Raw genomic sequence first — 14,494 nt, forward strand, 5'->3', positions numbered from 1 at the left:
TACTTCAAGCATTAATGTACTAAAACTACAGAATCTGGCATTAATGGTTTCACTTAGAAGTGAATTCTCCTGTGTAAAACTCTGTTACCCTTTTGGCTTTAGTATCACATATTAATCCCTTAACCCAACCACCTCACAGCTCCCGATGGGCAATCTGCCAAACCTGCTCTGTTTCATATTTCAAAAATGGCAGAAAGGCCACTGAAAGAGAGCGTGCCATGACTCTTTAAACATCACAATGTGGTTTGTCTATTAACTAAGATAGAGTTGGATTTTCTGCATGTTTGCGTGTGTCTGTGTTTGTGTGTAAGGGAAAAGGCGGGGGGAGGAAGAGAATGAAAGTGATAAATTGAGAAGAGTCAGTCTGCCCCCTCTGTTCTCACTTCGCAGACTTGTGATAAGGTTTATCTCCGGAGCCTAACGAGTTCGCCCTGTAGCCCTCTCAAGCTCCCACTGAGTGGACCTCGGTATACAGAACTGCATACAGCTAGCAGTGGACTTAGTTCCCTTAGGTGACCTGTGTATGTGCTGTTCCTACTTTGCTTCAGAACTAAATTTTTGCAGGAAATGGCTTCGGCCCCTTCGGCCACATCTCTTTTAATCTGGGATTTCTTTTATGCTTCCTTTTCTTCATCCTTTCTTCTCACTGTAACTCAGACTGCCAAGAGAAGCTGCAAGAGCTGGAGAAAGAGCTGTGGAGTTTTGGCACACAGAGGCATGTGTGTGTCTCAGAGGCAATGGCTGAGGCAAAGATGGAGACACGGAGAGAGAGGGGACTGTTGCTGAGTTAAGCCCCTAATCACACTCTGCTCTGCATGAAGGACTTAAAGTCACTCCATTTAATTCTACCTTCTCTTTAGTCAGAAAAGGGAAAGAAAAAATGCTTACCTCTTCAGCTTTCTGATATCTAGACTTTATTCCTAGGACAACAAAAAGGATCAAAACCTGAAGTATAGAACACCATAATCTAACACGACTAATGGAACTCAAATTGATCCCGAATTGACAGCCAATTAAAAAAAAAGTTTTCAGGGGAGATTTAAACAACTGTACAAACACTGCAGCACAAATATGAAGAGACATCTTGTTCCAGAGTCTGGTAGTTTCAACTGCAAAAGCTTGATCCCCACTGTGCTTTAATTTGGCCATCGGCTACACCAACAGCGCCTGGCTAGAAGATCTAAACATAATTTTTGACTGTAAAAGATAAGGAGAAGAGTTAAATTATTAGGTTGCAAACCATTTAAAAATTTAAAAAAGTGAGTAAGTGAATCTTAAAATCAATACAGCAATGAAAAGGCAGCCAGTGAGAATCTGCTAAGACTTGGCCATGCCTTCTGGTACTTGTTCAAAGACAAGCAGCAGAACAGTGCACTAACTGCGGACAATAACTGCTTGCCACACAAGAAAGGAATAAGCAACACAAAAGCACCAAGATACATTTAAATGTTTTTACTTTTTAATTTGCCAAGCACTTCAGTGGTATGCTCAGGTGCTTCATTTATTTATTATTAGAGCTGGAAATTTCAGAAGATCATCAGAGACTACAATTTCCCTCTGGCTTGAAAGATATTAATTGATTTGGCTCTGCACTCAGTCACATGTAACAGCCTTTTGGCAGAACTTTTCTGGTTGCCAGTATCTTGTGGGAAAACCCTCTATACCATGTCAAAACTTGACTTTTTGCTCTTCCAGCTGTGGTTTCACCTGACTTTGCTCAGTCCTCCATATGGCTAGCAGAGTACAGGTTAATTCATAGGTCTTAATCAAATGATGGAACATTACTTAACACATCGGGGTTCAGCTGCCATTAAGATAATTGCATTATCACTTTATAACATCCTCCCCAGTAGACATGGTAATTACATGACCCCTTTGAAATGCCATGTCTACAAAAGAGGTCCAAATATTCTCTTTTAGCTCTAAAAATATATTTAAAACTAACTTTACTGACTCCTAAAACCCTTTAAGTATATTCCTTACTTGCTCTGACCATTTAATCTATTGGAAGCTTTTATGTCTTAACAGCTTGTATTGATCAAAATTCTTCAGGTAGCAACTTGAAGAAATGTTCTTGTGTAACCTTGTAACTCCAATAGTCTATGCATTTTTGAGTGAGACCATCAGTGAGATGGTGCCTTTTTAGTGAGCTTTGATTGCATTCAATAGGAAGTGAGTGTGTAAAATGGCACTCTATAATCTCTTTTGATGCAATCTCTCACTATAAGAAAAAGAAATCTGTCATAACTGTGGACTAATGGCTTGTTCAGAAGTAGAGTTCATGTCAGTGAAAGTCAAATTGCTTTGACAGATTTATTCAATGTAATCCAATTTGAGGCTCTTTGCCTCATAAACACTGACAGTTTAGAAATACCAGTGAATAAAAATATGCACAGCTATAACACATTTAAACATCTAAGAAACAAGCGGTGATTTGAAATCATTATTTTAATTCATAAACGCAGCAAAATAATCCAGGTGAGAGCTTAATTTGGTTTATCTTTTGTTACATAGATTTATTGGTGTCATTGCTGCTCACTTCTTCATTACATTGCTGGTTTTCCAGTTAGAGGATTACATTAGTCCCCTAATCTCTTAGTCATCCAGAATATATAAATTGGTTTTCCTTCATAAAAATATAATAGATTTGTTAGGAAAGTAGAGAGATATTGCCTATGTGTGCATACTAACAGCATGTGGACATACAACAAAAAATAATAAAATGCTGAATTCATCAAGTTACAGAAGAGAAGGAATATCTCTTCAAGATAATTATCTTGCTGTTACATTTCTGTAACAGCTGTTACTATAGCAAGTTTTGTACTAAGATGCCACATGCAAACACAATATGTAAATGTACCAGGACATATAAAACTCAGAATAATAATTCTTTTTTTTTTCAGTGGCCCTAATCCTTTTCTGTGTTGTACACTCTGGCTAAAAACAGAAAATAAATCTCCATGAGACTACAGCTGTGTGGACACATGCAAGGTTGGTGTCAAAAATCAGAGGACAATAGGAAGACTGGTTAAAGATAACTGAATCGCAAAAGGATCTCAACTTATTGTATACAAAATACATTCTCTGAATGCAATGCATCAAACTTTGAAGTAGACCGGCTACATCAGGAAACAACCACCCAACCTGTCACTCCCAATATCTGATGACAGGAAAAAAAGGCTAAATTCCATACATACTCACCAAAATTTGGATTGCAACAAACTGGAAAAGGTTTTCTGCTCAAATGATTCTTCATTTCAGCTGCAACGTTCACATTTTAGGGTCATAATTTAATGGAAACTGCAATAGAGCTGGGTGTATTGATCTAAATATTGACACTAACAATACCAAGGTGAGTACTGGTATTGAATTGATACTAGTGTGATGAGATTAATAGCTTTGAATGCAGTTTCTCCTCCACATGTCCAGTAAATTACTAGAATTTAGTCACATAGTTCATGCCAGCACATATGCAGGAATGACAATGCCACATATTCAGAGGTTGCACTTTTAATTTGAGAGCAGAATTGTATACCTTTTTAATGTAGTAATATGACAGAATATGATAATGCTTTTGTGCTGAATAAAGAGGAGAAAATAGTATTCCTATTTAGGTTACAAGCAGATTACAGTCAAAGACTTAGGTAAAAAGGGAATTATTTTAATTATTTTCTGCTCCAATGTGTAACATTGTAGTTGGTTAATAAAAACAAACACGCATTTTACTAAAATCTTTGCCCTGTATTTTATCATAATCAACTAACTGAAGTCAAGTCACCAAACTATTCAATGATAATTACATTTTAAGAAAAAAAAAATTGTATCAGAATTGGTATTAGTGATACTAGCCCTGTATTTACTTGGCACCGGATCGATACTAAAATTCCCAGTATCACACATTCCTGAGCAGCATACAAGCTTATATCCCTCATGCCTTGTAAGGCTTTGCACTGATGGCTGTGTCCTGCTGGGTCATGAACTCTTGTACATCCCATGTACCCCAGTGGCCTCTGCAGGAATCACATATCAGCTAATAGAGCTTTGGGTTGTGGTGAAATGAAAGATGGTTATAATCAGTGTGAAGTTGACAAATCTACAGCAAATGTGATGATTACCTTCAGGATTAATAGCTAATGATGTCTGAGCTGAACTGAAATGTATGATGCTTCCACAAAAATATGCACTGAATTTTGAGTGTATGCCACAAAGAACTAAGACCGTGCTGAATGAAAAACTGCACCAAACTCAGTCCTAGGAACTTGTAATTTTATATATAGTATATATATTTTTTTTTCTCTAGCAAAATTTACCAAAACAAACTCACACTCACTCCATCTTAATTTTAGCTGTATAACTAACCTTGATTAAATGTAAATTTGTATTTTCACAATTTTAAGATTATAATTAGCAGGCTCTCAGCATGCAATGATTAAAGAAACAGTGGCTTAAATCTATGCAGCCTGAAGTAAAGTCTAAAAAAATCCACCACCTGAGATCTAAAGAGCTTCAGGCTTCCAGTGGGTGGCTACTTTTTCCTTTATCCAAAAATGAAAAGATAGCTCAGTATGACTCCATGGACAAAAGCCAAGAAAAAAAGATATTAACAAGCCACAGAAAAGGAAAGTCTTCTTTTCACAAAGCGTTTCACAGGTGAACATAAAATGTACCTGGCAAATATTTTATGAATGGGCAAAAATTTTGTTTGTCAAAACAATATTTATTGTATATCTTAACCAATGACAATTGATTTATACAATCTCACTAATTTCAATAAATTGTAATATTTTGCACAAGTTTCATGTGATTTACAAAAAGAGAATGAATCAGTGAGTGAGTGAGTGAGTGAGTGAGTGCAAATTTACCTTTCTTTCTGCTGACTTTGTAGCAAAGACAGGCATGTGACAGGCAAGCAGTGGACAGGAAAATGGTACTATTGTTTTCCCTTCATCTTCTCCATATAACCAACCTCGAGAATTTTCCTCTCCTGAAACAAGCAAACAAACAAATTCAAGTTTTTCTCCACTCATCACACAGACTAGGTGTTTATTTCACCAATTCACATTGCCCATATTAGCAACTGTAAACTTTCTATCTCTATCATAAGCCAAGTAAATAGGCAACCATTTTCAGATGTACTGTATGTCAACTATGTTGTTAGTATTTGAAAATAATCACATAACTTTCTCGTTGCTGGATATGTTAACTTGCATTTTGTCCACACTGAAAGAACGTCCCAAATTTTGTTTGATCTCAGACTGGATGTCTGCTCACTACAAAGTGTCATCCTCACATATACTTTGCCGCTCTACACGCATTTCACAGAAGCCCCTCTTCAGTGCACATTTATCATTGTATAATTAATTTTTTTTATTTATTCATTCCAAGTCCTGTACATGACGTGGAAATATATTCTGCATGTGAGTCAGAAAATTAAGTGGAAGCAGAAAAATTTTGATTTACAGCAATTCTAAGCTGTGTAGTCTAAGTTAAATAAATTATTTTTAAGTACAGGTGAGATGTACCAACAGCCTCTGAGAAACCATCCACCAAGACACAAAAAGATTTGAGGTCACATATATAAAAGGTTAGTGCATTAAGCCCTGAAACATTCTCTAGAGTCATGTGGGCAGTCATAATCATATGCCACACAGGGTCTACATGGGTTAATTGAGGGCAAACTGCAGCAGAAGTGACACCAAGGCCCATAGATTCTTTTACCGCAGAGTAATTATCAACTTTCTTCATTAGCTTTAATAAACTTCTGTTCAGATGTACTGGCTATGTGTGTTGAATCTGTCAGAGTACACACAAAGAGAAGCTTTGAAATAAACTCCAAATTAATATAAATTAATATTCATCTTTAATGTACTGCAAGGAGAAAGGTAAACGTGAAATAAATTATAAACACAGACTTTAACTGCAAAATAGTACAAGCATAAAATATGGACACCACCCACTATCTCGCAAGTGTAGGCAAGGATTTGCAAATTCATTTCCATTAGTTATATGTATAAACATAAGAAATCAATCAAAAACTGCTGCTAGATTTATTTATCTAAGAAGTATTTATCTTTAAGCGTATCTGTTTCATAAAATTGCATTGTTCCACACTTTATGCAAGTTTAAGGTTAATGTTTTCTGACAGCTAATTTTCCATCAACTGAACAGATACTTCTTTTATTAATTTTATTTGTTGTAACAACCTAGAAATAATACTGTGACAATTGTTTGTTGTTGCATTAATTATTGATACAATGCATGTGCTTGTGTATGTATAATGCAGTTGGCAGATATGTTATTATCCAAGCAGCCAGCCAACTTCAATGCCTCTAATTGCACAAGTCTAACTAAAAATAAACACAGTGAGTGTTTATCATTCTCCTTGAATGAATTAACAGATCGTCTAGTGTCATTCTCAAGTAAAGTCTGTTTGCCAAGACTTTCATCCACCAAAGACTAGCAGCTATTACAGAAAATATGCAAAACGTAAAAAAAATACAATTCATTGCATTGAAAGTTGATGTCAGTGCAAAAATTTTGAAATCTTCTATTTACATATGGCACGTATTTCAAACATCTTCAATACATTTAAAAAGCAGATATCAAGAAAGATTTGAGGCTTGTAACAAGGTAAAACTGTTAAACTGAATGAAAGGTTATATAGAAAGGGAAGCCTAGATACTCTTCACTCTTCACATATAACTGAAAAACAATGTAATTCTGATCTTCGTTAAAGATCAGAATAGCTTCAATATCTATTTTAATTGAAGAAGGAAGCAATAAATCCATGCCTACAGTAGTTACATAAAATGCAATGAAAGAAGGTCTGCATCTTTTCAGTATTCTGTAGACTTCCGTACAAAATGTGAAATTTAAAATTGGTGTTTGCATTATTCTGGTCAATTAGTGTAAATTTGTTTCATAAATCATGATATCATGAGGATAAAATCTATGTGTCTTGCTTTTCAGCACTTTTCGAAGATATTATTAGCTATTATTGTAATAATAGCTGAGTAGCTATTATTACTTGGGATTAAGTAATTAACATTACTTAACATTACTTAATCCCAAGCTACGCTATGAAGACACTCTCTGCACTGGTAAAGATTCATACACCTCAACATGCTGAATGTTTAAAACTTAAAGCAAATCGGATGCTTTGACCTCCAGTCTGATTGATTTGAGTCATAATTATCTAACACTTGGGAGGCATTCAAAGCATAAAATTTACACCATGTGATGAAATGAAGGTGATGCTTAAAATGAAAGAAAACGTAAAATCTAATTAATCATAAACTGTCATAAAGACCTACAACAAATATTTGCCCCTGTTGACATTGCAGTGCATGCTGGTAAAATCAAGCAATGATGGTACAAGTTTAAGTTTCACAGGAGGTGTGCGAAGAGGAATGCTTTGCTGCTTAAGAAAAGCATGAAGGGCAAGCTAAAATTTGCTAGAAATAACATACACCAAGAAAATTACTTCTGGAATAATGGTTTTTAGACACATGAGCTTGAAACCTAATTATTTGGATAGCAGAATACATGGGAAGTTCTTTAAGTCAGAGCAATGTTATCCTATGCTAATTGTTCAACTAACTGGAGTTAACTAACCGCGAAGCCCAGCAGTTTTACTCTCACAAGTTAAGTATTGCGGTTTTTGCTATAATGCTCCACTTGAAGTTTTATTAAAAATCTGTTATAAACTCCTCTAGGTTTATTTTAAAGGCAGTATACACAAATCCTGAATATGGGAAAAAGACAAGAAAAGAAAGAGAGAAAGGGATGGCAATAGGTTAAAATAGACAAAGGAGTATGGGAGAGAAAGAAGGATAAAGATAATAACATAAAATGCATAAAGAAAGAGAAAATGAAGAGAGACAGTTATGAAAGTATCATCTATAAAACCTAACACAAAGTATATGTGTTTGTGATACCCAGATTAAAAATTGAGATTTAAAGAACAGCAAAAAAAATGTGAGTGTGCATATCTAAGATCACCAAATACATTCTGTTAAAGATGATTGTGAAAACCATTATATTACAAATTCTGAGTTTTGTATTTTAGAGAATGAATGTTTGGTAACTCTAACAATTTTATACATTCAATTCATTCTTTTTCCATACTCATTCAGACACAGAGAATAATAGAGGCAAGTTGTATACTTTTCAAGAGTGAACTTTGCTGTTTAGTGAATCAACACAGTTACAGAATATAAACATTCATTAAACTGACTTCAAGATGTTATTGTAGACAGATTTGTCAAAATCTAAACTTAGACATAATATCACTGGAAATAATTTTTAAAATTTCCATTATTTTGGTATCACATACATTTTGTGTTTATGACTTATTGATTTGAAGCAATAAATTTCAATTTAAAGATTCTAGAAACTAAAGTTTTAGATCTACAGAATTCCAGCATATCTTAAAAACTCACTTACAGGGAAGACTTAGTCTTTCAGTTTTGTTATTTCAATCATGCCTTTGTTTCAAGTCTTTTGCTGATTAATTAGATTAATTTGCAGGGCATGGTGCTATATCAGGCCTGGTGACACAAAGGGCAAAGATATAGCCTAATTAAATACAGCAGCGCAATTGATATTTCACATGGATTAATGCAAGTGTGGGATCTGTTAATTAAATCTGAGATAATGTTTACTCATCATAAACATTTCGCATGTTTGAGCACAGCGAGATACGGAGATAATCTTTGCAGTCTGACAGATTAATTTCAGAGCTAACAGAAATAATTCCAGTAGAGGAGTTTAGAGCTGACTTTCTTCTATATTTGTATTATAGGTGTTCAAACAAATATATTTTATGTTCCTAATAAAGTGGACAAAATAAAAAGACAAGGTTAACACATTAGGTGTGGCTCGTTTTGTTTAATAGAGACAGCATGTAAATCTGCGCGCTGATAAATTAAATCTACTTGATCACCCATGCAGCAGGTTATTTTGTATTCCTTTTCTTCATCTCCTGTGTAGTCAACATCGGCATGGCATAGACTCACAGTGGATCAAGAAGGTGTGCCCAAATGTGTGTTAGTTCCTCTAAACCACACTCCACTCATACACAAGAAAAGAAAAAAAAACTGTTCTTCACCCTTAGCAATGTAACCGCAGGCAACGGCCTCCTGCTCGGTCTTTCTACCCTACAGCGGGACTGAGGGACTGATTGCTTGTCTCAATCATCCTTTTAGTCCTACTCCCCCCGTCACCAACCACCTCTTCCTACTCTCCACATGTTCACGCCGACACACAAAACACATAATCATGCACACCCTCAACATCTCCCTCTCCTTGCCCTCGTTCATTCTTCTCATTCTGTCTCCTGCGCCTCAGCAACAATCTTTCATGATTTGATGGGCTCTTCTTCTTGTGAGAGCCATCAAAGTCTGATGCTTTAACCCTTTCTGAAAGAGCTGAGTCTGAATGGTAGAAAACAATTAATTCTGCACTGAGGAAGCCCATTAATTAGGCAATGCTTTTGGCCATTTCATAAAAACCCTTCAGAAACAGCAAGGCCACTCAGATAGACTTAAAGAATGCAGTAGCACACCAGGCCCAGCGGGTCCTGGCAAAGAAGCACTATGGGGTAATTCTCACTTTCTATTTCAAGGCTTTATAACTACTGTGCAGGCCTTCATAAAGTGACGCATGTTGTTTGCATGAGAAGCATAACATTAGCCTTGGCTTCTATATCATATTGCGTAAATCCTTCATGCACTAACAATGCCTGTTATAGGCCTAACTAATAATACAGAATGCATAAATGCCATTAAAAGCTAATGACATTCACAGATGTGGTAGAGAGAACTCTTCCAAATCTGGATGAGCGATATAGGCTATGTTCCCTCTAATTGGAGGTAACAGGATAAACACTAGTGTGGAGATGGGTCGGGAGAAAATGAGTTTTGCGATATTTAATTACTTACTAAATCATGCATGATAACATTTGCCGCTTGTGTTGTCCAATATTCAGGGACATTCCAGAGCAAGACAGCCATTTCAGACTAAACAACACCATGGTCCGGTGAGTTTAAAATGCTGATTCAACTGTAGGTCTCCCTTTGAACAGAGGACAGACCTGCCTATGACTGCAACGACGAGGAAGCCCCTGTGACGCTACACCATCCGTGAAATTAAATCAACAACTCCTTCATTGTAATTACCTTTGGTGGATTGGGAAGGCAAAGTGTTGGTGTAAAACAATTAACATGTAATTGTCATCCTGACCAGGTTGGTGGTGATATTGATTCCCAAGAGAGTGAATGAAACCCATCTTGCCACCCGCTTCTATTTGATTTGTTTTTATCTAAGTGATGAATAAAGCAGTAGTACCTCAAAGGGTCAAAATGGAGATTCTTTCATAAACAACTGTGTGATTAAGGCCTGCTCATTCTGAATTTTCTACATCATTAAATTAGTTTTCTCACAATGTTTTCAAACAAGAACAATGCAATTTAATTGGTATCGGTCATGCATTAATTATATAATAAAACTGACTTTGCAAGTCATAATTATTATGTTAATTTGTAAAGTGAACTGATCAAAAGCTGAGAATTAAGTGTTCATAAAACTCTACAATATTAAGCAAAGTCATTTATGTTAATGTTCATAAACCAATCACACTCATAATCTGTCAAGAGTCAAAAGAATTTGTTAGGCAATATTTTTCTAAGCTTTTTATCGATACGTCTCTGACATATCAAAGGAATCAGAACATGTATGTGTAAATCTTAGAATTAGAATGTATTTAAAATCAATGTCAGCAAGAGTCTATTTGAGACTCAAATATATAAACATTGTTAGGTGTCTCCCTAAGCCTAAAAAAAATGATGTTTTAAGAATTTTAAATTTAGATTTTAAGTTCTAGTATCTACTAAGACCTATGAGGGAGAAAATAACAACCTCAGAATGGAATGATAACAAAGTTGAGATGATCAGCTTCCAGCACCAAACCGTCATGACACAATTGAAAATGAGCGCCTTAGTCTGTTGGTGAGAAATTTTTGGGTTTTGACTCTAACAGAACTCGCCTTTGCCAAAGGTAATTCTTATCAAGTACAAATTCATGACTGTCTGAGTAAAAATTGACTGGATATCTTAAAACGCAATAATATTAACAGTGCAAACATTTTAAAGAAAGGACTTTGTACAATTTGGTAATTTTATCTAAATATTTGAACCCTTTCTTACACAAAGACAAAACTGTGTTTTCTGCTGCCTGATTTATGCTCAGGGAATTTTGGTAAATAATTCCAGTAGCCTGTGTGTTACATAATTCTGCACAATAATTACTTTTAACTTTGAATAAATATATAAATAATGTTTATTTATATTTAAACAGGCAGGCAATCTAAATGATATTCAATGGCCACTTGAATATTACAGAATTTAATGTGTAATGTTGTTCTTATACAATCAATATAAAGAATTACTTAGCACTGAAAAGTTTTTTATTTTCAGTGACATGGCTGCATAGCAATGATGTGCAAGCAACTTCTACTTTTCGAAAAAGAAAAAAAACGACGAGGGAGTTTGCAATAATGTGCACAGCATCTGAGAAGTAGAACAACCAAGTCTCATGAGTCATGCAAAACAAAAAATATTCCAAATGCAGTTCTTTATAAATAAATAATGTTATTCTGACATGGAAACATGAATTTAGCTAAACTCTCAGACATAAAGAGAACAATCCTTTAAAACAATGGCACAAATTTAGAGACATGCTGTCAATCACTGAGAGAAAAGATGAATTCCATCCCAGACTCTCAGTGATTTCCTTGCCATAACTCTACAATGTTGATGCATTTCACTCTACTATGCTGATGCATTTTTAATGAAATATTGTATGTATTGTTGTTGTAGTAGAGCACAGGATTCACTTGCTCTGGTTAACTGTGTCAACCTCATATGTGTCAATGGAAAACACACACACACATGCAAAAAAAAAATGGTAGCAAAAGTTATCAAAAAACTCTCAAATACATTGAGGGCCATGTTGGGAAATCACTGGTCTAAAACTGGAAGAACATAAGTAATAGGATTTCATTACAATGCAGGCAGCTGCTTAAAACAAAGTGAATAAATAAGATAGAAAAGCATTTACATTTTATTAGCATTTTATCCAATGTGCTGACTGCCTGTGTGTTTTCCACAACCAAAAAATGCAATAAAGAAATAAAATTCGATCCATGTTTGTTATTCTCTGTTGAAGTGAACACCAAATAAACTTTGCTTACTGAATTAATTCAGACTCACTGAGTTGAAAGGCAAATTTTACATCATATTTTTCTTTCTTTCTTACCATGCAAATTTGTATTTACCTTTTATGGTCTACCCAAAAAAATATTGATATAACACATACAGTATGTTTCTTATTAGAGATAGATAAGGATAATTTGCTGTATCGTGCCTTGAATATCACTAGTGTCCACACAGCTGCCAAATGGGGGGAAGCTGTATGCAGTAACTATGCAGCTTTCCTCATCAGTACGCCTGCTGTGTTGCTGATAAAGGTGTGAGGAACAGGGAAAGGCTGGCGATGCTGCGCTTCACTGCAGCCCCAGCCTCCTCTGCTCCTCAACTGACGTCTTTGATGTCACTCTGTCAAGCGCAATTGGAGTGTCTACAGATACGCCACATGCCCCATACACCTCTATACCCCAAACTGTGACAGGTGAGCCTGCAGTACAGTCAAGGAATCTGGTGTGCGTGTTACATATTTATTGTTACATAGACCTTTCAAATACTCTTAAAACAAACCGCCAGGAAAATCTCTGCTAAGCACAACACCTTTTAGACTTACGGTTGACCTGTTATCCCAACTTGTTTGACACAATCATTGAGAAGACTATAAAGTACCTTGTTTATGAATGTAGCATGTTACTTCCTTTAAAACAATGTTTCAAACTAATTAAATGGAAAAGACACACGCCAGGAGGATTAAATTAGATTGTATGCTGCTTTATCGTATATTTTATTCAGAGATTACTAGCATGTTCAACAATTGTACTCAAGTAAGAGCAGTATTTCTCCAATGTATTGTCATTCATGTAGAAGTAAGACTAAACAAAAGCTATTCAAGTAGTGAGTAACTGTTTGATCATAACATCTGATTTCATTCAAATGAATTATTTGAGAACACAATGTAATCAAACAGATAAAAATATAAAGCTATCTTTAAATTGTGATACTTTAGATATTGAGAAAAAAATGTCAAAACTAATAACATCATTACAAAAAACAACTAATTCAGATCTAAGAACTCACTACCCACACAGTCAGGTAAAAAGGAAAAAAAAAAGAATTGACACTATAAACTACATACAAAAAGTAGATATTCAGAATAAATACAGGCATCTTTCAATAGACTTACATAGAAACAGTTTTATGTTTTTAGCAGCAAAGCTATATCCAATTCCAATATACACAACCTGCTAATAATCCAAGTAACCTGTTTGGTATTAAATCCTAAAAAGAAAGTATGCATATAATTAGTCTAAGATGATTAGCTGTTCTTCCATGCAATAATGCTTTCATATAGCCACTCACAACAAACAGAAGCTCTTTAAAACTGAGGCAATGTAGAGAACCTCAGCTGCATGGTTAATTAATTCATTGGTGAACAAGAGAATCAAATGAGCAGAAATAAGTTTGAGATAACTTAAATACGCATTGCTAACATAGGCTAAAGCATAGTTGACATAGGAAGTATCTGAAGAAGAGACAGAGGTGCAGAGTAGATTAAATATGCATGCAGCGATGGACAAACATACATAAATGTAGTGCTGTCTATATTACCTGTTCTACCTGTACTATCTTTTTGCAACAACTGGATCACAGTAAACATTAATGAACTCCTGATGAGCACAGTGTGAACTGTATGGTCAGACTTGTTTCAGCAAGGTAAGGGTTAGAGGGCAGAGGTTAGGAAGAGATAAAAAATGAAACAGGTCTTGTGCTCCCTGCTGAGATAGGTCTGGGGATTTGCTTGTTGTTATTTTGCCAGTGATGAAGGTTGACTGCTGACAGGTCTCCATAACAAAATGTTCAGAAAGGAATTTCAAAACAAGGCTCACCAGTGAACGTGAAGAAATGCAGAAGTGCATGAACTTCTAACAACACAACTTTTTTAGTAACTTTAAATCCTTTTGTTATTTAGTGAAATTTGGCTTCATAATAAGTATGTTTTTTCTTATTTAAAAAATCCACATGGAGCTTTGGAAAATAAATAATTAATAATGTTATCTATTTTTTCGTTTTCCTCAGTACATAACCTTTCAGTGACCTAGTTAGGGTTTTTATTTTATCCCTGATTACATAAATTGCAACAGCAGTTGTGCACTTCACTAACATAGTGTGAAGAAAACAGTGATAATGTATCCAAGCATTTGGTGAACACTGTCGGCGCTTTCATTGCATTGCATCATCCTATTTAAGAAGAACTGACACAGTGATCTTCTTAGTGAGTGTGTTGACGTGG

At 35.2% G+C, this 14,494-nt stretch overlaps 1 protein-coding gene across 9 annotated transcripts in view; it reads right to left on the bottom strand.

The window, feature by feature from the left end:
• arhgef10la (Rho guanine nucleotide exchange factor (GEF) 10-like a) overlaps positions 1 to 14,494 on the bottom strand; it is a 128,328-nt gene that overhangs the window by 42,758 nt on the left and 71,076 nt on the right. For all 9 annotated transcript variants that reach the window (XM_028003007.1, XM_028003010.1, XM_028003009.1 and 6 more), the window contains one exon: positions 4,863 to 4,984. In XM_028003007.1, coding sequence (XP_027858808.1) covers positions 4,863 to 4,984 — 122 coding nt within the window. The remainder of the gene's footprint in view (positions 1 to 4,862; positions 4,985 to 14,494) is intronic.

Source organism: Xiphophorus couchianus, chromosome 20 (genome assembly GCF_001444195.1).
Source record: "Xiphophorus couchianus chromosome 20, X_couchianus-1.0, whole genome shotgun sequence".
In the NCBI taxonomy this organism is placed as follows: domain Eukaryota; kingdom Metazoa; phylum Chordata; class Actinopteri; order Cyprinodontiformes; family Poeciliidae; genus Xiphophorus; species Xiphophorus couchianus.